This window comes from Cornus florida, unplaced genomic scaffold (assembly GCF_030987335.1).
Source record: "Cornus florida cultivar Cherokee Brave unplaced genomic scaffold, ASM3098733v1 CherokeeBrave_3.0.0_Hap2_Chr01, whole genome shotgun sequence".
Taxonomy (NCBI): domain Eukaryota; kingdom Viridiplantae; phylum Streptophyta; class Magnoliopsida; order Cornales; family Cornaceae; genus Cornus; species Cornus florida.
Window position 1 is genome coordinate 90,726,666 of NW_026775571.1, and position 26,358 is coordinate 90,753,023.

Below are 26,358 nucleotides of genomic sequence, written 5' to 3' on the forward strand. Positions count from 1 at the left end.
CGATAAAGGCAATTTTGTATATAACATAAAATATTTTGGTAGAATAGTATTTTTTGCATTATAAATTCCTTCTTGCCCAAAACCATTAAATTGGCCTCCAAAACCATTAAATCGGCCTCCAAAACCATTTTATACGAGAAGGACCATTTTTTCATCCCAACTAATAAGTCACCGTAAATGTCTAACAGTTAATGATCTAATTTGATTTTATTTTTATACTGAAAGATAGTTAAATTTTGTTCAGATCTCAAATTTTAAAAAATTTATTATTGTGTTGCTAAAAATCAATTCACCATTATATTAGGCCAACTGCATAAAAAAATTATTATTATGTTGATAAAAATCAATTTTCTGTACCTCATAGCAAAGCTAATACAAGTACAAACTTCTAAGGTTTACTCTCTAGTTTTTTTTTTCTTGGGCAAGAATATAAGGGTTAGTAGTTAGAGAAGAGGAGGAGGGTGCAAGACTCAAATACAGACTCCTAAACACGAGAGGCAACATGGCACTTGCGCTCTGTAACTTTTGCAAGTTGTTAGTTATTAATCAGTAGTCAATAGCCAAGCTTTACTAGCAAGTACTGTAATTAGTAATTAAATGTAATAAATAAATAATGAACAAAATAGCTAGGTCAATAATTTATTATAATAAGGAAAAAAAATTATGCTATATGCATAATATGTAAATACTCCCTTGTTCAAAATATTACCTATATTTTTTAAATTGAGTAAATAAAGAAAATTTTTCAATTTAAAGACAGAAATACCTAAAATGCCTTTAAGACAAAATAAAAATAAAAAAACACTGATTTGAAAATTTTGGGGGTTCAAGTCTTGTCAATTCATGTGCAAAAATGATTATCGTCAGAATCAATAATATATACTACAGGAACAAAAATGTACAAGTCTTGTCCAATTCATAAAAAATGGAACAAACAACACGTTGGTTGTTTGATGTATGGAGTGATAAGCCAGGTTTTGTAAAATTGGGCCCCCGAATTGTGGGAGTGAAGGGGATGATTCATCGGACTGCCAGAGCATGTTATGAATTGACAACACTCGCACATAGTTCCTGTAGTATACATCGGAATTGAAAATGTCATTTCACATTGATAAACTCTCAGTAAACCATTTGGATAAAAACAACTAAACTAGGCCCTGTTTGAGGGATGCTCTATCTGTGCTGTTTCTTACGGTGCAAATGGATACTATTGAGGACACTAACTTGTTTGGCATGGGCTGTATTGTGTCCAACAGTGCAAGAACAATTTCATAGAATGGGCCAATTTCCGGAACAAAAAATCGGTGTTCCAAAGTGTACCCAAAATAAAGCCGGTCCACTATTCACTGTAGAGCTACGAACAACAGTCCAAACTTGGAGCATTCTGAGCAAGGGCGGAGCTAGGAATTTGGTTCAGGAGGGGCATGTTAACATTGACAAAATAATTTTTTTTCAAGTATGTCGAAAATATAATAGTGTAACAACAGTGTATTAAAATAAGTGAATAAAAAATGAATAAAATGATAAAAAAAATAAAAAGAAGGGTTATTGCACATAAATTATGGATGCGTGTAAGAAAAAATAAAATTTTAAGAAGAAAAATGAATTTTTTAAGAAGAAAATGAAATAAAAAGAAAAAAATATGAGAGAATTTTAAAGGAAAAAATAGATTTTAATTATAGAAAGAGAATGCAAAAGTTTTTGAAGATAACAAAAAAAAATTTGAAGAATAAGAAGGAAAAAAAATATAGAATTCAAGACGTTTTTAGAAATAGATAATTTTATTGGGATAATTTATAAATTTTATGAGGGTGTTTTATAAATATTTACAAATTATATGCATAAAATAAAATAAAATAAAATTTAGTAGATTCAGGGGCAAAATGACCATTTTAAAGATTTCAGGGAGGGCATTTTATCAATTTTTACAAATATATGTATAAAAAAAATAAAAAATTATAGTAGGGCAGCATGGGCAGGGGAGACAGCTGCCCCCCCTGGGCACATGCTGCCTCCGCCACTGATTCTGAGAACACATATAAATATATTCGGTGGAATATTTCTAGGGTTCTCTCTAGACGATTCACAGAGGCGATTCACAGTGTACAGGGGTTGAAGCTTTCCGAGAGTCGTCTTCTTCTCACCGGTGAGTTCCTCTACTTCTTCTTCATCAGAATTCGTTGTGCTCTGTATAAAATTGGTATTGTTGTTTGAAGATCAGGCTTCAAATCGCTGAGCTGTGTATGCAGATCTGAAGAGAGGAACCCTCTGTCTCACCTCTGCTCTGCTTTTTCCGGCGAACCCAAGCTTCGCCGCTGCTCTCTGCACTCTCGAATTCACAGGTGATTCTCAGTCTAGTACGTTCATCGTCGACACCAAGTGAGTTTCTCGGCATTTTGGAGTTCTTAAAAAATCTTTAGAAGTTAGAAATTCACCAAATCTCACTTGGCATTTCTGGTATGTGTGTGAGCATATATTTATATTTGTGTGTATATACACACACACTGGCGCACATATGTATATATATGGATATATGGATAACAGAGACTCAAAATAATGCTTCATTTTGGTTGATTCTCTCTTTTGTATATGGATATATGTTTATTGGCTTTGGTCGAATTTCCATGTTTGTGTGCTTCCCTTGACCTAACAGTGTACTTAATTGTTGTAGCTATAATTTTTATTGCTGTCTAGTTTATCTTATTCTCACTAAAGGACTCAAAAAATGAGATAGACTAATTGTTGTACCAAATAAATTAACCCATCTCACTTGTTGTGTACATTGCAAAATCCAATATTTATATATATATGACAGTTCATGCCTTTTTTTTTTTTTTTCCTCCACCATTTCCCCCTAGTTGTACAAAGAAACTTTGTCTGCAAGATGCCATTGTTGATTTGCTGGTTTTCGTGTTGAAATTAAGCCGCATAAGCATAAGGGTTTTCAAGTGACTCTTGATTTGGAACACTAGTGAAATAGGTTTTAGCGAACATAGTGGAGATTACAGTTGTAAGAAACTAAACATGGAAGCAATTATTGAACATAGTGGAATTTTTTATATTGGAGTTTGTTTCTTGCATACACACACAAGGATAATTTTTGTTTCCCTCTTTTTGCATTGGCACAAAGCAACTTAGAGGTGTGTTAACTTCTTGGTCACACAATTCACATTTCCATTAGATATTTGTATGAATGATCCAGAAGCATTTACTTACTATACGCAAACAGTTGGACAAAATGAAACTAAAAATAAAAGATAAAATTTAGTGACAAAAATCTTATTATTCTCATTTCTCTCTCTCTCTCTCTCTATATATAATACAAAATTAAAAAAGATGGGGTATTCGTTGCCCTCAATTGAAAATTTATAAGTGTTAATGCTAAAAACATCCTCATGGTATTATAATATAGAGTACATCAACAAGACCATTGAATAATGCCATTATCAATACTTATTCAATTATGGTTAAATTAAACTTCTTTTTGGACTGAAGTTGTAGAATTCATGATGAGTCATATTATTATGACAACTTAGTAAATGTATTCGTACTTTCTTAATAGGAGATTACAGTTGTTAATGACTCTTTTAACACATTTTTATTAAAACTATGTAATTAGATGGATATCAATGCTGACAATGTGGTGGGAGAAGAAATAGAGGACCTTACAGACAATACCGGTGATGGAAAACTAGTATGGGATGATTCTCATATTGAAGCTTTCATCATCTGTATGGAGGAAGAAGTTAATGCTGGTAATCGGAATAACACAACTTTTAGTCCAAATGGTTGGAAGAATATACGAAAAGGCATGATGGTCCGTACAGGCAAGAACTATGTACCGAAACAACTTAAGAGCAAATTCAACCACATGAGGGTAGACTACAAAGCCTTTGTGAGTTTGTTAGGAGAAACAAGCGTGGGATATAATGCTGAGATGGACATAGTTATAATTGAAAATGAAAGATGGACTAGATTAATCAAGGTTAGTTATTCAAATAAATGTATGTTAATTTTACAAAAAATTATACTTAACTTAATATTAATAGTAATTTAATAATCTGTAAGTGAATGCCCAATATGGTAAGTATCAAAAGAAGCCATGCAATCATTTTGACAAGCTCACCACCATATTTGGAGGCACACACGCTACAGGTGCACATGTCCATACTTCCTACAGTCCATCCATTCTCAACCAAGCCCCCGCACACCATGAAGGCACATATACCTCATTTGACCTTAATGATGATTTTGCTGAGTTAGGCCGTCATGAGTTCACTCCTTCTCCTGAACCTCGTGGTAAGAAACCAAAGAGAGAGAGTTTTGCCTCTACAATGGATTGTATCATGGAGAAAATGAGTGACACTTATAGAGAGAAAACAGATCGAATTGAAAGGGCCATAGTTGCTTTTTCATCATCTAATATGAAAACAGTTCATGAAGCTGGGCAAGTTGAAGTCAATTCTCCGGACAAGACAAAAAGTGATTTTAAATTATGTTGTTATATTTTGAATAAGTTGGAGGGCGTTGATATGAAACAATATGCTAAGGTCACCCAGATGTTACGTAATGATGAAGTTTGGAGGGATTTCTTTCTTAATGACCTTCCTGATGATAAGAGGGTTGGTTGGATCATTAGAATTTGACTTGGTATGTTGGTTTTATTATAACTTTGGATAACTGTACTAGTACGTATTATGACTTTTGGTGTGTCGTTTTTATTTCTTATTTGGTTTTGCTATGACTTTGGTTGATTGTAATATTAAGTACACTCGTATTTATGTTATTTGGTTTCATTGTAATGACAATATAACTATTTCGCTTGCTTTAATTTTATTTCTTGTCTTGCTTTTATTTATTATTTGGTATTTTGCTTGAGATGATTATAATTTATCTCGTTTATTAAATGTTGTATTATATAGATGGATATTAGGACAATAATTGATTTGTATGATGATGGTGATGAGGAGAATGATTATGTTATCATAATGGCATGTATGTTGGACTATTATAAAAAACATTACGAAAAACGACCTTGTAGGGATTCTTTTTTAACCGGGGAAGCATAGATAATGGAGATCTTGCATGGGCATGGAAGTAGATGTTTTGAAAATTTCAGGATGTCCACCCCTGTTTTTTTGAAGTTGTGTGGGGAGCTTAAGTCATTAGGGTTGAAAGACTCTACAGGGGTAAGTGTTTATGAACAAGTTGGGGTATTTTTGCTTACTTTAGCTCATAATGAAAGGAATCGTGTGGTCGCAGAAAGATTTTAACACTCTACCTATACAATTTCAAAATACTTCCACGCGGTTTTACAAAAAGTCTGTGATTTAGGGAAACAGATTATTGTCACCCCAGATTTTAGCGAAGTTCCTAACCATATAAAGAAGTAAAAAAAGTACCACCCTTTTTTTAAGAATTTTGTAGGGGCAATTGATGGAACTCATGTTCATGCGAACGTACCTGTGGACCAGCAAATACCATTTCGTAGAAGGAAGGGGGATACAACACAAAATGTAATGGCTATTTGTGATTTTGATATGATGTTCACGTACGTCGTAGCAGGATGGGAGGGGTCTGCTAATAATTCTAAGATATTGAACGAGACCATTAATAATGAGGATTTGCATTTCCTAGTGCCTCCAGAAGGTAAATGTCATACTTGCTATAATTTTGCAATACTTATTTAAAATATCATGGTAATAAAACGTGCCTTATAGTTTGTAAAATGGCATAAAAATATTATTTGGTGGACTCTGGGTATGCCAATCAATTGGGTTTCTTGGCTCCCTACAAGGGCTAACGGTACCACTTCCAAAAGTACCGTAGAGCTTCTCGACAACCCCAAGGTAGAGAAGAAATATATAGTCACAGGCACTTGTCATTGCGCAATATAATTGAGCGTTGTTTTGGGATGCTTAAGATGAGATTCCCCATCTTGAAGCAAATGCTCCCATATAGGTTTGAAGCTCAAATTGCTATTATTTTAGCTTGCTGCACACTTCATAACTTTATAAGAAAAGAGGCACATGTAGATCCAATATTTAATGATGCAACTGTGGAGGCAATAATAAATGAAATTTTTGGAGATGATGAAGTTGATGTTCAGCCTAATGTGTCGCAGTCTCGCTCGTGACCAATGGATATTGTACACGATTATATTGCTGATACTATATGGAATGCAAGTCATCACCCTTGAAATAAGATTTACATGTTTACTATGTTTGGATAACTGTAATAACTACTTTATACTTGTCCTATTTGTTAGTATTTGAATAACTATAACTACTACTTTATTTTAACTATTTCTTAGGATTTGGATAACTGTAATAACTATTTTATTTTCACATTAATTTACGATTTCGATAAAGTATTCTCTGTATATTTTTTATTAACTTCTTTGGATCAGTTTAATAACTTATATATGCAGTCATGTATAAGATACAGGTTGACGGGCCACCTTGTGCATGTGGAAGGGGTCGAATGAATCTTTATACGGCTAGAACTTCTAAGAATTATGGACATTCATTCTATAGATGTCCAGCTTGGGAGGTATACAATTTTCTTTGCATTAATAAGAATATTTTAACTACATCTTAGTGTTACAGGTGTATTCTAGTAATGTACAACTCTTTGTTCTAATTTAGTCATATGATCGTGCATTTATATGGTTGGATGACATGCACCAACGACTACAAGTGGGTGGTCATGTACAGGAAGAGTTGGAGGATGTAGTTGCTGTTATGCAAGCTCAAGAAAATCGGCAAAACTACATTATCTATGGATGTTGTTGTTGTATTACTATAACTATATTCTTGTTGTTTTTGCTCATGTTGTTGTTGTTGATTATTGTGGTTGTTGAGAAATGATGTAATATATTAGTTTAATTTTATTTCAAGAATTTTTATTGTGACTGTTGACGAATGCTGTAATATTTTTGAAACTTATGTATGTAATATATTAAAATTCATGAAATGTATAATATATTGAAACTTTCTTTCAGTTCCATATTGAAATAATGTATAGGACAACTGTCAAAATAATATGCAGCTTTAATAGGTTTTGCAATTTATAATTTATTTTAATGGTTTTTATAATAAACTAAGATAAATGGAGGAACAATCTATATATATTTAATATATATATATTAAAAGTTATATCAATTGTATATTAAAATTATACAATAATTAAATTTAACTTTATACTTAATAAAGTTAGAAAAAATGTATTCAAGAAAACATTATTTAAAAACATTCTTAATCCAATATATTTAATTATTTTATTTTTCTACTGATTTTGGTTACACTTTCAGTCTTCCAAACATGTTTTGTTCTTATATTTTTTAGAACAATATACATTACCAAACATGTTCTACCATGTTTTTGTTCCAAAATTCTCAGAGCAAATTTTCGTTACCAAACATGTTTTGTTCTTATTTCATAACACCACACTACAAAACACTTGTTCTGTTCTAGGCTAGAGCATTACACTACATCATACTACACTTCCCAAACGGGCCCTTACTTAATGTCCCGCAAAGAGTTGGATAATTTTAACTTATCTAAACCTTTATTTATTTATTTATTTATTTTTTTCGGTCTCACAATACACGCACAATTCAAGTTAAGAGTGTGATTCGAAAGTGATACCTTAAAAAATTACCTCCCAAATTCCTGCCAACACCGCTATGTCTCGAAGAAAAAAAAAAACTCCCAATTTAGCAAATTAAAAATAGATAACTCATAACTCTTCTTCCGAGAAAGCCATCTTTATATCATTACTTATGGGAGATATTATATACTTTTTCACTGACCATCCGCAGGTAGCATCACATTATTCTCTCATCAATAAATTAGGAACAGGCATAAGAGGTGATGTTACATTATTGCGTCATCTCATTCATAATCAATCAATAAATTGCGAAGTTGCAAAATTTGTCCACACCGTTAGGCCCACGTGAAATCATAAATTTGTGGTTCCTAACCATTACGTGCATGCATAAATTTCTCCATAAATAACTTGCTTGTTTGCTTCTTAATGCTACACCAGTCCACACATAAAGAAATTATGTGTTATATATATAAAACCTTGCTTTTGTTTCCATGGAATCCTCTGTACCAACCTCACTTCAAACCCTAGTTAATGAGATCAAAGAAGAGATGTTCTCTACTAGTAGTAGTACTAATTTTATTGATGTTTATTCATTTGTTTCTCCTTCAGCTTATGACACTGCATGGTTAGCCATGATTCCAGACCCCGAACAACGGGATTGTCCCATGTTCAAGGGTTGCTTGGATTGGATTCTCGACAACCAAAGAGACGAAGGGTTCCGGGGAGAGGATCAATGCACCATTGATACTCTTCCTGCAACTCTTGCTTGCATGTTTGTGCTCAAAACATGGAACGTTGGGGACCAAAACATAAAGAAAGGTATATATCTATGTATGTCTATATATATACACACAGTACTGTTTTTTTCGTAGGTAAATTTATAAACATGCACTTACTATGCATAGATTCTATAGAATAGTGTACGGTTTCAAATATCACTATCGTACCATGTGCATGCATATTTTAAGCTATGAGTGTCCAATCATAGACTTCTACCTTATTATGATATTTTTAAAGAAAAATATATATATATATAAAATCGCTATCAGCATTTCCATATTTCCATTACCAAAACAATTTTTTTATTTTTATTTTTTTTGAACGGTATACGAAAACAAAATTTCATAAATGATATCAATTAAATATTTTGATATCAATTAAATATTTTGTAAATCCTCACTACCAAACCAAAAACTACAAAGCAAAAGAAAGTAAGAAACACTTGCAAACTGAGCATTGTACGTTTAAATTTTATTTGTATATATATCAATTAATGAGATGATCATATAAGCACTTTATTTCTTTCAAAATTTTAGGATTGGAATTTATTCATGCAAACATGGAGTTGCTTCTCAAAGTAAAACAAGATGGATATCCTCGTTGGTTTTCTATTGTTTTCCCTGCAATGGTTGAACTTTCTCAAGCAAAAGGTCTAGAAATTGTCTTCCCTGGCGAGCTCAAAGGAGAAGTGTTGGATGTTTTCTTCCACAGGCAACGGATTCTTGATATGTAAATTCTTACCTATAAATATGCATATATTCAAATTTATATTTTTAAAATTATTGTTGAACACCAAGATATTAAATTAATCAGTAACATGTATGCATGTATTTGTAGGGAAGAATTTGTTGATAAATACCATTATCCTCCACTGTTGTCATATTTGGAGGCCTTGCCATCAACATGTGATATTGATCAAGAAGATGTAGTGATGCACTTGAATGGATCAGACAGCTCACTGTTCCAATCACCTTCTGCCACGGCATACGCCTATATGACTACTGGAAATCAGAAGTGCATGGACTACTTAGTCTCTCTAGTTCGAAGATGTGGTCATGGAGGTTATGAAAAGCTTCTCAATTCTATATATGATTTTATATTACCAATTCTCAAGGCTTCATTAATTTATGTATGTGTGTAGGAATTAATGTATATAGAATTCTGAACTTGTTTTTTGGTGCAGTTCCATCAATTTATCCCATGGATGAGGAGCTTATAAAGCTTTGTATGGTTAATCAAATTCAAAGATTAGGGTTGTCCGAGCATTTTAATTCAATGGGGAGATCGAAAACACTTCATCAGAGGTGTACAGGTAATGTATCATATATATACAATTAAGATCCAAATAAGGAGGAGATTGAAACTTAAAACAGTTAATAGTTAGTGCTTAATTAGAAAATAATGAGCATTGGTGAAGTTAGTGTGAAAAGGAACCTGCCTTTTAGATTTTTTAATTTATGGACTCAATACAGGAATTTTCTCTCAATTGTTTCTCAAGGGTGGCAGCTTGAGGTTCATGGTACTAAAATGTTTAGAGTTGTGCAGAAGCTTAGAGCTCTGAAGGGACCACTTAAGCAGCTTAACAAGAAAGAATTCAGTGATATTTCTGCCAGAGTTCAGGCTTGTAGAGAGGACCTATATTCTTGTCAATCCAACTTGGACCTTAATCCCATGGATGATCAGCTAAGAAATAGAGAAAAGGAATTGGTGGGCAAATTTTCTGAATTGTGTTTTGCTGAAGAGTTATTGTACAAACAAAAGGCTCAAGTACACTGGTTGAAAGAAGGGGATCAGAATACCTCTTTCTTCATGAAAAATTTCTCCACAAAGTGTAACAGGAGAAAAGTGGAAACCATAACAAACAGTGATGGGGTTCAGCTTCATGGTAAAGAATTGCAGCAGGAATTTCTCAATCATTTTATGGGGCTGATTGGTCAACCTTACCAACAATACACAGGTATGACATCCTTTTTCTCATCTCATTACCAAAACTATTCCAACCAACCTTATTCCCTCATTATGAGCAATCCCTACTGATAGTGAAATTAGACAATGTTTGCTATCCTTTCACCCCTTTAAAAGTCCAGGTCCAGATGGATTTAACTCAAGTTTTTTCATTCATTCTTGGCCAATTATTGTTCAGGAAGTCACAGCAGCCATTAGGGACTTCTTTATCTTTGGTAAACTGCTCACTGAAATCAACTGCTCATATATTTCCCTAGTGCCTAAAACTCCAAATCCCACAACAGTCCATGATTTTAGACCCATTTCATGTTGCAATTTAATTTACAAATGTATTTCAAAAATCATTGCCTTGAAGATTAGCACAGCTTTACCTTTTTTAATCAGTCCCACTCAGAATGCTTTTGTGAAAGGAAGGCATATTTCTGAGAATGTTATCTTGGCTCATGAGCTGTTTAATAGGTACCATAGGTCCCCACATCCCCCTAGTTGTGCACTGAAAATGGATCTTAAAAGGCTTTTGATAGTATTCATTGGCAATTCATAATTGATACCCTAAACCTTATGGGATTTCCTGAATGTCTTATCCAATGGGTTACCCAGTGCATAACCACACCATCCTATTCTATATCCCTCAATGCTGAACTTTTTGGATTTTTTAAAGGGCAAAGGGGGATTAGGCAATGAGACCCCATTTCTCCTCTATTGTTTGTCATTGCAATGGAGGTCCTCACCCAATCCTTGAATCATGCCACGGTGAGCAACCCTACTTTTAAATATCACTGGAGATGCAGTAAATTGGCCCTATCCCACCTTGCATTTGCAAATGATGTCTTACTGTTCTCTCATGGGAGTTTGTCCTCAGTTCAGATTGTCTTCCAGGCATTTAAGCAATTCCTTAAATTTTCTGGTTTAAGCATAAACCTATCAAAGAGCCTTGTTTTTTTTCTCTGGTGTTGATGATCAAACCAAAGCTGATATTTTAGCCCTACTCCAATTTGGAATTGGTTCATTACCAGTAACTTACCTGGGATTACTACTTACATCAAAAACCCTCAGCTCAACAAATTGTACTTCCCATGTAGAGAGATTCGCAGCAAGAGTGAAAAGATGGACTTCAAGGTTTCTTTCCTTTGCTTACAGAATTGTCCTTGTCAAATCCATACTCTGTTCACTGCAAAGTTACTGGGCACAAGCTTTTGTCTTACCTAAGAAGGTCATTGAAGATGTTAATAGAGTTGTAAAGAGATTTCTCTGGTCAGCCCTGAACTGAAGGCTTCTTGTGCTAAAGTTGCATGGGATGTGGTATTAATGGAGGGCTAGGCCTTCCCAACCTTGAAATGACAAACTCAGCTGCTAATTTGAAGCACATTTGGAAATTATTTGCTAGAAAGAAAGATAGCCTCTGGGTTGCCTGGTCACATAGGTACCTAATCAAAGCTAAAAGCTTTTGGGCTGTGAAACCAACAGCTTTAAGCTTTGGTTTTTAGAGAAAGTTATTGAAATTGAGAGATATGGCAAGGGGTTTACTGAGGCATAGGGTAGGGAAGGGCATTGATACCATGATGTGGTTGGATTATTGGCTTCCAAATGGGCCTCTGCTCAATCAGATAAACTTTAATGATGGGGAAATTCTTCAACTGGACTTGAGAGTCAAAGTTAATAGTCTAATTTCCTTGAATCATTGGATTGTACCTGACTCACTTGGTCACATTCCCTCCTTTCAATCACAGAACTTTCACACTCAACTAAATGAACTGCCTAACCCTTCCACCAATGTTGATACAGTTTTATTGGTACCTTCACCTAGCTGGAATTTCTCCCTTGCTCATACAATTAAATACCTCCTCCCTCCCACTTTCATTTTCCCATGGCATAAGACCATTTGGTTTAAACATCATATTCCCAAGCATAGCTTTATTGCTTGGTTAGCAACAAAAGGTAGACTCTATACTCTTGACAGAAAACCTATGAAGCATAAACATCACATCAATGCTTGCGTTCTTTGCCTAGCCAACAATGAATCCTTGGACCATCTATTCTTCCATTTTGAGTTCTCAAAGGTGGTGTGGTCATTCATTTAACACACAATTAGGTTGTACATTCAGCCATCTAGTTGGAAAGAACTGATTTTATGGTGTTCTGCTCATTGGAGTGCTAATGATTTTCTAGTGCATAAGTTATTACTCTCTGCTACTGTCTACTTTCTATTGATGGAAAGAAATAATAGGGCCTTCAAGAACACATCCTCATCCCCATCCTCAGTCATTTCTCAGAATAAGAAATGTTTAAAAGGAAGATTAGCCTCAATTAAGCTAAAGAATGCTTCTGATCTGAGAAATATTAGGAGACTTGAAGACTTGCAGAAACTGTTCTTGGATGGATGCTACTTTGCATGTGCTCAGGCTTTAACTGTCCCTTAAACTTGGTCGCTTTAAATGGAAGTGTCTACTGGAAGATGCTTGATTGGATGGTTGCTTCTTATGTTTGTTTTGCTTTAGGTTTACTTGAACTTGCAGAAGTCTAGTTCTGTAGCTTTTTATGTATTTTGCTTGCTAGGACTGGTTCCTTGTTTTTGTATTTCGCTGGGATTTTGCTGCTGCCTTGTGCAGCTTGTTGTTCCTATCTTATAGGACCCTCTTGTACATTTTTTACATCTATACAAGATTACCCTTTAACTAAAAAAAAAAAAAGAAAAAAAGAAAAAAAAAAAGAAGTTAAATTAGCACCGGCAAAAATATACAAAGACGCTTTGGCTTTTAGGCTCTTACGGATGCAAGGGTACAATGTGACCCCATGTATGTCTTTCAGACCTTTCATGTTGATTATATAAATACTCCTTAATTTTGTGTCATAATAATTTTGAAATTTATAATGTGCAGGGACTTTTTGTTGGTTTCTACGCCATGAAGATTTTGTAGCTCATATAGAAGAAAACTTTGAAATGTTTACAAGTGCAATGTATAATGTTTATAGAGCAATAGATCTTATGTTCTCAGGAGAATATGAACTAGAGGAGGCAAGGTCATTTTCAAGGAAATTACTTGAGAAATCCATGAGTACATTGGGAAACATAAACGATAATCTTTTCATGTTAACAAATTTTCAAAAATTGGTAATTTTCTATTCTTAGCTTATAATCTTTTTTGATTGATAATCCAACTCCAAGTTTCCTGCACTTACCAAATTTAATAGTCCATCACCAATGGCTCTAACCTAGTATATTAATCACATTAATAATATGACTCCATAATTTTGCACAGATCGAGCATGAGTTGACAGTTCCATGGATTGCTCGCCTTAGTCATCTGGATCACAGAAAGTGGATTGAATTTAACTACGTCCACTCTCTGTGCATTGGAAAGGTCTCCTTCTATAGGTACAATTCAGTCTTTAGAATTTTAAATTTCATACTAATATGATTGATATTTTTAATGAAAAAAACTATAAACTGTTAGGATATCATGTCTTCAAAATGACAAGCTAATGCAACTTGCTGTGGAGAACTATGAGTTTTGGCAATCAATCTACAGGAAAGAATTGGAGGAACTTAAAAGGTACATGTATACACACACACACACACACACACACACACACACACACACACACACACACATAAACATGACAGTTATATTTATGCATATATAGTAACGTGTAATTAATCAAAATGGCTTGTCTATTTCATCATTAGGTGGTCCAAGGAGTGGGGTCTCAGTGAAATGGGATTTGGGAGGGAGAAAACTACTTACTATTACTTTGCCGTTGCAGCCAGTAGTTCTCTTCCTCACAATTCCCCTGTTCGAATGGTAGTTGCCAAAAGTGCAATACTTATTACAGTTGCTGATGATTTTTATGATATGGAAGGCTCTCTGAATGAGTTACAGCGATTAACCAATGCGGTTCTAAGGTATATATATATATATATATATATATATATATGTATGTATGTATGTATGTATGTATGTATATGCTTTTATTTTCAATCTAGAATTACTTTAGAACACCTTGCATAGTACTTTATTTTTCTAGCTCTCCTTGTCTCACATTTTATATATATTTTTTTATTTTTTATTTTATAACAGATGGGATAGTAAAGGTTTAAGTGGCCATGGTAAGATTATCTTTCATGCCCTCGACAATTTTGTGAGGGACATTGCAGTGAAACAACTCCATCGACAAGGGAGTGACATAACAAATGATGTACAAGATATAGTAAGCTTTTTTACATGTGTAGTTCAACTAGTTACTTCACAAATGCTTGAGCTATTTATCAACCAAAGCTCGAAATAATTTAGAAAATCTTGTCTGAAAGTGGCACGAAACATTTTTTTCGTGGCCAACAGAAACTACATGGAGCAAGAGTGGATATATACCATCCATCGATGAATACCTTGAAACAGGCATGATATCGATTGTTACGCACACTATAGTTCTTTTGGCTTCGTGTTTTATGAGTTCGAGCTTGCCTCACAAATTACTCAAGCCCGTGCAGTATGAAACTATCATGAAATTGCTCATGGTCACTGCTCGTTTGTTGAATGACATTCAAAGCTACCAGGTTAGTTAATTAACTAATGTACCTTTTCATGAATATGTAAACATTTTCTCTTTTGGACAGTTCGAGCACACGCATACACCCCCACAATATTACTCTGTCAGGGCTCGAACACTCAGCCTCCTCTTTTAGGATGAGAGATCATAACATCTGGATTAATGCCTACTATTAACATGTAAACATTCTAAAAATTTTCATATATATATATATATATATATATATATATATTCATATATTGTGCAGAAGGAACAAGAGGATGGGAAGATGAACCTTGTTTTGCTTGATTTGAAAGAAAATCCACGGGCAGACATTGAAAGCTCAATCACTAATGTAGGAGAGATATTGGAAGAAGAAGAAAGAGTTAATTGAACATGTTTTGATGGATGGCTTTAATGATTTGCCCAAACCATGCAAACAACTCCATTTATCATGTCTGAAAGTATTTTAGATGTTTTTCAACTCTAACAACCAATTTGACTCTAATATAGACCTCCTTCAAGACATAATGAAAGCAATTTACAATCCATTGGAATACCAAAATCAAAAGGGTCTGAAGACTCTACCATCGATTCAGTCGAGAACCAAGAAGGAAAACTTGATCATTTACTCGGCTTGTTACGATCAAAGCTTCAAACATCATGGAAATATATTTTTTTTTGTTAGACAACACTTTGTTGCAAAGACTATATCGAGAAATGGCTGCGCGAAAGTGTTCACTCCTCTGAAACTTAATTTATGCTTCATTTGAATCAGTTTTGTTGCCCAAGAATTGACTCTAGAGGGGGGGTGAATAGAGTCAATGCCAAACAATGGATAATTTTCGCAATATATAGAAATACAATTTCTATTCAACAATTTAAGTAATTATGCAATAATCAAGATATGAGATCAAGATATGGAATAAGCAATTAAAGCATAATTATAAGAGAGATAAGGGAAGAGAAATTGCAAACAACAACACGGCGATTTTTGCGAGGTTCGGAAACTCCTACTCCTCGGCTCAAGATCCCTCTTGAGACTTCCCAATCCAATATAGCTTCTCCTTGCGGGTGGAGAGCAAACCTTTACATGAAGCAAGACCTTGCTTCTTTTCCTTGCTAGGAGAACACCCTTCTCCTAGGCTTCTTTTGGGTCACACCAACCCTTACAAGTTTGTAGAAAAGATTGTGATTGAAATACAAGATTGAATCTCTCTCAAGATAGATATACAAGTGCAAGCTCACAAGAAATATCTCTCAAAGATTGATGTACAAACTTTAGCTCTCAACTAAAGTATATATGAATATAAGTGAAGCTCAAACTCTATAAATGATATGAATGAGAGAAGATGATATAAGTGAAGAATGTAAGCTTTTATAATCTCTCAAGTGAATAATAGAGCAAAAGACTCTATGAAGATTAAAGCAAGAGCAAAAGCCCTTTTAATGCTTAATTAAATCTCTCAAAATAGAATAAGAGTGAAATGAGAGAGAAGAGAAGATGAGAGAACAAAAGATCTCTCGAAATGTAATATTATGTCTCTCAAAAATGGTAGTCTGTGTGCTTCAGCAAAATGAGCCTTCCTTATATAGACAGCCGTAGCTTAATATGTCTGTTAGAAGTAGTTGGAAGACTTAAATGCAGAAAAGTGCCGTTGTAGATTCAAATATCTTAGAAGAGCCGGCTCTACAAAAAATTGGAGGAGGCTCCAATAAATGGGAGGCGGCTCCAATAACTGGGAGGCGGCTCCAATTCATGAAATGCATTCTACGACATAAGTTTTGGCTACTGGAGTGCAAAGAGGCGGCTCCTATAAAAATGAGAGGCGGCTCCAATAATTGGGAGGCGGCTCCAATAAAAATGGGAGGCGGCTCCAATTGATAAAATGTGCTTGCTTTAGTTTTCATGGAGGCAACACCTTGTTTTGGATTTTGATAGAAAATGGCATGACTTCAAATGGACATAACTCAGTCCATGAAACTCCAAATGAGGTGAAATTTAAGTCTAAATTTATTGCCTTGAAGTCAGCTTTCTAAATCCACTGGCCTTGCTCAAAAATTCCAAACACAGAAGAAGTTATGGCTATTTAAGTGCAACCTGGTCAGAATTTTCGCAGAGCAGAATCATGTATTTTGTGAAGCTCATATCTCAGTCATTTGTAATCCAATTTAGGTGAAATTTGAGTCTAAACTCAAGGGCTCGAAGTCAGCTTTCCAATGCCACTGGCCTTGTGTAAAAATTCCAACTACACAAATAGTTATAGCAGTTTTAGTGCAAGCTGGTCTGAAATTTTCTAGGCTGAAAATAGCTTCTTTTGAGATATCCATCTTTCTAGCACCTAGGACTTTGATGAATGATTCAATTTTGTTCAAGACCTATTTCTAAGAGTCTAGGGACATATGGAGATGATAAACTTCAAGTGCATTATGTCCTAGAGTCATTTACCAAATTATGACAACAAAGGCTTTAAAGATGAAATATTAAGTTCAATGCCTTTTCCTTTTCTTTCTAGACACCAAAGTAAATCTTATGATTAATGTGCATGGTCCTAGCATTTCTAGCTTAAGTTGTGAGTTCTTTCAAAGCTTATACAAGCTTGAACTAACGCTTTCTTAGCAAAGACTTCATATGACAATATCTATCAATGAAGTGCAAAGTCTAGTACTAAGGATATAGGAATATGTGAATGATGATAATATGCATGATCCTATAGAGATGAGCTTCAAATGGATTCATAAATACTTTGACATTGAATCCAAAACACTCACCATCCTATCTACCCCTTTTCTTCATGCATTGTCCATGATCGTTTAGGCTTGAGGTAGTATTGCTTTCTTTCTTCCTTTGAGTTGCTTTCTTGCTCATTGAAGTCCAAGCTACCTTTGGACATTGCATTTTGTTCCTTGTAACTTCGTGTCTTCATTGTATCCATTTCTTTCCTTTATGTGATCTTGAGTAATGGAATACTTTGAATGATCTTTGGTGCTTCATTGAGGTCATTCTTTGAATGTGAATAATCTATATAACACTCAATGTAAACATTAGTCCTTAAACACCATTAATGGTTTGTTATCATCAAAACACCTAGATTGTCATTGGATGAAATCCTTAAGGTCAACAATCTCCCCCTTTTTGATGATGACAAAACATTGATGTGTTCATAAGCAAATGGAGTAGCATTTGAAAAATGCTCCCCCTATCAAAGTGCATTCATTGAACATGGTATGCTTGATATATCACTATAAAATGGCATGCTTGATATATCATTATAAAATGGCATACTTGATATATCATAAATCATTTTAGATCATTTAACACATCACATTTCTCTCCCCCTTTGGCATCTCAAAAAGGTGGGAGGTCAAGACATCTTCTTTTAGTATTGATCATTTAGTATAGAGAATTGACATGGTGACGTAATGATAATCAAGAAATGGCAATAGTAGTTGTTACTATAATATGTTTTAGGATGAAACATATAAGCAATTATATCATAAGAGGCCAATTTCATTGACAACATGAGTTCGAATCATCATTTAAGGTTCATGTCATATACAAAAGTATACATAATCAAACGTGAAACAAAAATGAAGTATAAACTAGAATAAGCCTAAAGGCAAACAACCTTTTAGAGGCAAATTTTAGAACTCAAGACTACTTCTACCGTAATATATTTCTTCACATTTGATATCCTCAAGAAAAAGGGAAATATCATCAAAGTCATGAAAGTTCATAGGAATGAATCTAATGACCAAAAAGTCATTTTGTAGCATGCTTGTCAATTTCAAGATAAGTCAATGAAGCTTAGTAAAACATGCAATATTCATTCATAAGAGATTACTAATAATCTCCCCCTATCAATATGCTTCCATCATATATTATTCAATGATTGTCCAACTAATGGAACAATGAACCAATGACATAACGTGATAAGATAGAGAGTTGAATCATGCTAGCAAATTCAAATCACATAATCCAAAACAAGCCACTTTTTATGAAAATCTTCATATAAACATTTTAAGATGAGTATCATGATGAGATTATCATAATAAATAATTATGCCTAAGGATAATCATAATTATGCCAATTGTTATCAAGAATGACCCATAATACCTACTATGATGTAGATTTTCATAGTATAAGAGCAAAGTAAAAAAAATAACAAAAAAATTGGTTTCTCTAGCAAGCCATTATAGAATATTCACCAATGATTGATTAAAGTGATGAAAACTTCAACAATTTTAAGGAATGCATTATAAATTCATATTCTTACTTCTCATGAAATGGCTCTTCAAAGAAGATTTTATCCTTGAGGATCTTAACAGAGGACTTATTTGATTTCTCATTATCTCAAGTCCATATAAACATTTTTAAGTCTGAAAAACCTCATTTCATATATGCAAGAAGTGATACCAATAAAATGTAGATACGCAATTAGAATCACAAAAGCATATAAAGTCAATAGAACCTTGCAACACACTGCCCAAATGAACCATAAACAACTCATGTTTATAACTTATTCAAAGATAAATTCAAAACAGATGGGGTTTGATAATAAACTTTATGCAATATGTCTCTAAAATTTAATCTATATATAATGAATTAATAGATTAAACAAAAGACACATGGTAGTTTCTGCATAAATACTAGAAAATGGAATTTTCAAAAGGTAATTGAAACCATAGATTAAGCAATTCTCATTAGAATGAGTCTTTTACATGTGAGAGAGAAAAGCTACAGTGTGTACCAAGGTTTAGTGAATGATGGATTAAAAGTGATGAATTTTGAAAATTAATCGCTGAAGGTTCATCTAAAAAGCTAGAACACAAGAACTTTAAAGGAAATTTGATGAAAGAAACTTACTTGTGAAGATGCCCAAGAAAGATGAAATGTTGCTTAGCCAAAATGCTCTCTGGAATGAAGATGGTTTATTTAAAAAAAAAAACTACTGCCGAGGTATTAAAATGAGGGACAATGGATTGGAGCCGGCTCATGGGAAATTGGAGCCGGCTCAAGAGCTTTTTAGAGCCGGCTCTTGATTTTTGGAGCCGGCTCTTGATTTTTTTTTGGAGCCAGCTCTTGAGTTTTGGAGCCAGCTCTTGATTTTTGGAGCCGGCTCTTGATGATTTTTGAGAGATCCCGAGAGTTTGGACATGGATGCAGGTTTTGGGGAGCCGGCTCATGAAATTTTGTGATCCGGCTCTAGAGATACCGAGAGTTAGGATTTGTGATTTTCTTGGATGCAGGTTGGAGAGGCGGCTCTTGAATGAGATGATCCGGCTCTTGTTTTCTATAGAGGCGGCTCTTATTTAGATTGGAGCCGGCTCTGCTGCTGCTACTTCACTGCATGACATTCTGCTCTATGATCATTCCAATTTCTCTTCTGAGTAGACAGAATCTCTCCTCTTGGAGTGGTTTTGTGAAGATGTCAGCTAATTGCTTTTCAGTAGTCACAAAAATAAGATCAATATCACCCTTAGAAACATGATCTCTAAGAAAATGGTATCTAATTTCTATATGCTTTGTTCTTGAATGCTTTTTAGAGATGAATATTGCACTTGAATTATTACATTAGTCATCTAAGCTAAAACAAATTGTTATTTGAATAACTTATTCCCAAGACTAAATTGACAAATAGATATATGAATTTTATTTTTATGAAACTTAAGGAGTTTTAATCCTTAGAAGAATTCATGTTTACTCAACATGCTAAGTTAAATCATTTTGCATGCTAGTGGTAAACATCTTTGCGTAAATCATGAATGCCGATTCAAGGATAAAATTTAAATGCAATCAACATATTTTCAGCAATGGTTTTGAAAGCTATAATATATGAAGATATTAAGTTTGTTCAAAAACCATCATTCTTTAGAAAACCACAAAGCCTTTTGAAAGGAGCTCTAGGAGCTTATTTTTAAACACATAGGCTAGAGATCATTTTAAACATGCAGTGCAATTTAAATCCGTGTGGTTTATTTTTAGAGACCTTTGAATTTAAAGTCACTTAAAAATGAATTTGATACAAATCATTTTATGCAAAAACATATAGCATTTTTGTTCCTTTAATCAAAGTCACATGTGCACAAAGTCATTCATTCAATTCCTTCTTCAAGGTTGAAGACTTGGAGAGATATTCTAGCCTAGTTGCCAATGATGACACACGTTAACTATCATGATGTGAATGAAAAGAAACATAGATAAAAGTTTACAACTTTAAGAGAGAATCAGATCTTTATCAAGCACATATAGAATGTTCTCCAATGATGGATCAAAATAATGAAGTGAACTATTCAAAAACTCTTAGGAAGGCATTATAAACTCTCACTCTTAGATTTTATGAGATGGCTCTTCCATGGAGTTTTGTTCCTTGAGATTTTCAATTGAGGATTTATTTGATTTCTTATTTTGTTAAGCCCAACTAAACCTTTTCAAGATGAACAACCTCATTTTCTATATGCATGGAAGTGACACAATATAATGGATAAAGCATTTAAGATCACAAAGGCATATAGATGATGTTTTAGACATTGCTACTTTGATAGATTTGATAAGGTTCAAATGAAATAGCATTAATGGTCTTCATGAGATAGTGTATGCTTTCCTTTGATGGCATATCTACCAAAAAGTAAATCTTTCACAAAGATTGAGAATACTTAATCTAAAGATTATTTGGAAGATAGAGTATCATTTCGTGTTAGCATGTTCATAACTCATATGCCAAAACAAACTACTTTCATGCAAAAAAATATCAAAATCTATAACATGTACATTTTTACATCTATTAGCAACTAGTAGCATATTAAGAATGTCATGCGTAGAATTTCACGATTGAATTCTTCATATAAAAGCACATTAATAAGAAAGAAATTCTTTACCCATGGTGCTAACTTCATTAGCTTGGGAGTTGTTTCTCAATGTGATGCATCCTTTCCATTTTGTGATTGAGAAATTCTTGGCATAATATTTCTTTTGTGCTCTAGGCACCAACTTGAGAATCCACTTGTCCTTGCCCTTGAAGTTGTTCCCAAGAGTGATGCTTCCTTCATAATCCTTAATTGATGCCCTTAAGTAACCCTATAAGAAAGGGTTGCATATTCTTCTTTTGGTACCCAAATTTTCTTGGGTCCATATAAGTTAGGCAATGGAACATAAGTTCCTTTTGGAACCCAAATCTTCTTTGACCTCAACTTCTTTCTAAATGGACAATCATGAATCTTATGTCCTAATCTTTTACAATAATTGCATTTAGAGGATTGGGTACCACTCTTGACAAAGTGATCATTCAAAGGCCTTTTTATTCTTAACAAACATGCATCTTTAGTGTGACGATCATTTTGTATCTCATTTTTGAAAAAGACATCTCTTTGATTTCTAAGTATAGTACTCAAATTCTCTTTTTCTTTGGTAAGCTTTGCTAACATGTCATTTTGATCATGAATTATTTTCTTTAAAGACTCATTTTCGGGAATAAGATCAATTGATGAAGATTCTTTAGAAAATACACATTTCATTTCATTTTTCAATGACTCATTTTCAATTTGAATCTTTTCTAATTTTTGCACAAGATGATGATTTTCTTTTTTCAAAAAGTCATTTTCTATTTGAACTTTTTCATGTCTTTGAATGATATCATGGTTTTCCTTTTTAAAGGAAGCACATTTTACAAGCATATTTTCTAGCACACCTTGTAACTCTTTAAACGTATCAAGTAATTCATTGTGCTCATCAACTAATTCATTATAGGAAGTTTCTAAATCAAAGGATTCATGATTAGAATTTACCTCATCTTCATTGGCCATGAGACAATGATTAACCAACTCTTTGATGTTACTTGCTTCTTTTGTAGAAGCTTGGAGAGCTATACTCTTCTTTTGCATTTCATCACTTTCTTCACTATAGGTGGATGGGTTAGTTCTACCAATAACATTCAAATGATTAGTAAAGATAGTAAAACTACAATGCATCTCATTTATGCAAGAGGGTTCATTTATATTTGATTCATTATCATGACTTGATCCAACATAGGCTAATTCAAGCAAGTCCCAAATTTCTTTAGCCGTTTTACAAAAGATAACTTTATTGAATTCATTTTTGCTTAATGCACAATAAAGATAACATATTGCTAAATCATTACATTTAACTAATCGATGGTCATTTTCATCCCATTCCTCTTTCAATTTAGGAATTTTGATCCCTTCAATAATTTTAGTTGGGATATGACTACCATATTCTATAACTTTCCATAAATCAATATCAATACTTTTTAGAAATGCTCTCATTCTAATTTTCCAATAGATATAATCATTTTCATCAAAACAAGGAGGTTTATCATTGGGTTGTCCTTCTAAGTGGGTGATACTACTATTGTTGGCCATGATCGTACTATAAGACGATTAAGTCCTTTAATTAGAGTTAGGCTCTGATACCAATTGTTGCCCAAGAATTGACACTAGAGGGGGGGTGAATAGAGTCAATGCCAAACAATGGATAATTTTCGCAATATATAGAAATACAATTTCTATTCAACAATTTAAGTAATTATGCAATAATCAAGATATGAGATCAAGATATGGAATAAGCAATTAAAGCATAATTATAAGAGAGATAAGGGAAGAGAAATTGCAAACAACAACACGGCGATTTTTGCGAGGTTCGGAAACTCCTACTCCTCGGCTCAAGATCCCTCTTGAGACTTCCCAATCCAATATAGCTTCTCCTTGCGGGTGGAGAGCAAACCTTTACATGAAGCAAGACCTTGCTTCTTTTCCTTGCTAGGAGAACACCCTTCTCCTAGGCTTCTTTTGGGTCACACCAACCCTTACAAGTTTGTAGAAAAGATTGTGATTGAAATACAAGATTGAATCTCTCTCAAGATAGATATACAAGTGCAAGCTCACAAGAAATATCTCTCAAAGATTGATGTACAAACTTTAGCTCTCAACTAGAGTATATATGAATATAAGTGAAGCTCAAACTCTATAAATGATATGAATGAGAGAAGATAATATAAGTGAAGAATGTAAGCTTTTATAATCTCTCAAGTGAATAATAGAGCAAAAGACTCTATGAAGATTAAAGCAAGAGCAAAAGCCCTTTTAATGCTTAATTAAATCTCTCAAAATAGAATAAGAGTGAAATGAGAGAGAAGAGAAGATGAGAGAACAAAAGATCTCTCGAAATGTAATATTATGTCTCTCAAAAATGGTAGTCTGTGTGCTTCAGCAAAATGAGCCTTCCTTATATAGACAGCCGTAGCTTAATATGTCTGTTAGAAGTAGTTGGAAGACTTAAATGCAGAAAAGTGCCGTTGTAGATTCAAATATCTTAGAAGAGCCGGCTCTACAAAAAATTGGAGGAGGCTCCAATAAATGGGAGGCGGCTCCAATAACTGGGAGGCGGCTCCAATTCATGAAATGCATTCTACGACATAAGTTTTGGCTACTGGAGTGCAAAGAGGCGGCTCCTATAAAAATGAGAGGCGGCTCCAATAAATGGGAGGCGGCTCCAATAATTGGGAGGCGGCTCCAATAAAAATGGGAGGCGGCTCCAATTGATAAAATGTGCTTGCTTTAGTTTTCATGGAGGCAACACCTTGTTTTGGATTTTGACAGAAAATGGCATGACTTCAAATGGACATAACTCAGTCCATGAAACTCCAAATGAGGTGAAATTTAAGTCTAAATTTATTGCCTTGAAGTCAGCTTTCTAAATCCACTGGCCTTGCTCAAAAATTCCAAACACCGAAGAAGTTATGGCTATTTAAGTGCAACCTGGTCAGAATTTTCGCAGAGCAGAATCATGTATTTTGTGAAGCTCATATCTCAGTCATTTTTAATCCAATTTAGGTGAAATTTGAGTCTAAACTCAAGGACTCGAAGTCAGCTTTCCAATGCCACTGGCCTTGTGTAAAAATTCCAACTACACAAATAGTTATAGCAGTTTTAGTGCAAGCTGGTCTGAAATTTTCTAGGCTGAAAATAGCTTCTTTTGAGATATCCATCTTTCTAGCACCTAGGACTTTGATGAATGATTCAATTTTGTTCAAGACCTATTTCTAAGAGTCTAGGGACATATGGAGATGATAAACTTCAAGTGCATTGTGTCCTAGAGTCATTTACCAAATTATGACAACAAAGGCTTTAAAGATGAAATATTAAGTTCAATGCCTTTTCCTTTTCTTTCTAGACACCAAAGTAAATCTTATGATTAATGTGCATGGTCCTAGCATTTCTAGCTTAAGTTGTGAGTTCTTTCAAAGCTTATACAAGCTTGAACTAACCCTTTCTTAGCAAAGACTTCATATGACAATATCTATCAATGAAGTGCAAAGTCTAGTACTAAGGATATAAGAATATGTGAATGATGATAATATGCATGATCCTATAGAGATGAGCTTCAAATGGATTCATAAATACTTTGACATTGAATCCAAAACACTCACCATCCTATCTACCCCTTTTCTTCATGCATTGTCCATGATCGTTTAGGCTTGAGGTAGTATTGCTTTCTTTCTTCCTTTGAGTTGCTTTCTTGCTCATTGAAGTCCAAGCTACCTTTGGACATTGCATTTTGTTCCTTGTAACTTCGTGTCTTCATTGTATCCATTTCTTTCCTTTATGTGATCTTGAGTAATGGAATACTTTGAATGATCTTTGGTGCTTCATTGAGGTCATTCTTTGAATGTGAATAATCTATATAACACTCAATGTAAACATTAGTCCTTAAACACCATTAATGGTTTGTTATCATCAAAACACCTAGATTGTCATTGGATGAAATCCTTAAGGTCAACAAGTTTGATATTAGCATTAACTGTGTATGTATTTTAAGGCCAGCCTACAATAGCTGTAGTATGGTACTTACATTCTTGTTGCTATGTAATAAGTGTATCATATATATATGAATCAATTGGTGAAACAAGTTTTGGTCTTGATTTAATGTAGAAGTGTATTCTCTAATATATAATTAATTAGATTTATCTATAAGCTCGACCTACATTGATCTTATGCTAACATCATACCATAACTCCTGTTGAGATTTTAGATCTTGTAATCCGGGATTATACAGATTGTACAGCTGTAGGATTGAATTATATACTCCTTGATTTAGGTCTAATTAGTAGGTAATTAATTTCCCGATTATTGTATAATTAATTACCTATTTTAGCTAAGTATTATTCTATAAATTGAATGTAACACCATCGTGAATAATATTGAATAGAGTTTTAATTCTCATATTCTTTCTTTGAATTTTAAGATTGTATCAGAGCCATCATTGAACCGTAACTTTGAATCTCTTTGAAATTCACACACCCATACATAGACCCATACATATACAGACCCATACATATACACATAAACTTTGAATCTCTTTGAAATTCACACACCCATACACAGACCCATACACATACACATAAATTACCAACCTCGAAATTCACCATTCTTCATCATAAGCCGCTGCCATCACAATCA

At 33.9% G+C, this 26,358-nt stretch overlaps 1 protein-coding gene and 1 pseudogene across 1 annotated transcript; both read left to right on the top strand.

Moving 5' to 3' along the window:
• Nucleotides 1–3,619: 3,619 nt before the first annotated feature.
• LOC132277318 (uncharacterized) lies at nucleotides 3,620–6,869 on the top strand. The gene is made up of 6 exons (XM_059779157.1): nucleotides 3,620–3,985; nucleotides 4,089–4,622; nucleotides 4,923–4,995; nucleotides 5,428–5,649; nucleotides 6,431–6,552; nucleotides 6,648–6,869. The coding sequence occupies exons 1-6, from the start codon at nucleotides 3,620–3,622 to the stop codon at nucleotides 6,867–6,869; spliced, it is 1,539 nt and encodes a 512-aa protein (XP_059635140.1).
• Nucleotides 6,870–8,102: 1,233 nt separating this feature from the next.
• LOC132277323 ((E,E)-geranyllinalool synthase-like) lies at nucleotides 8,103–15,656 on the top strand (annotated as a pseudogene).
• Nucleotides 15,657–26,358: the final 10,702 nt, after the last annotated feature.

What these genes read in the sequence shown, in the direction of transcription:
- LOC132277318 (XM_059779157.1), top strand. Translation starts at nt 3,620, where the DNA reads ATGGATATCAATGCTGACAATGTGGTGGGAGAAGAAATAGAGGACCTT. An exon ending in TTATGTTATCATAATGGCAT is followed by an intron (nt 4,996 to 5,427) that starts GTATGTTGGACT and finishes AGAATTTTGTAG; the next exon opens with GGGCAATTGATGGAACTCAT. An exon ending in TTTCCTAGTGCCTCCAGAAG is followed by an intron (nt 5,650 to 6,430) that starts GTAAATGTCATA and finishes TTATATATGCAG; the next exon opens with TCATGTATAAGATACAGGTT.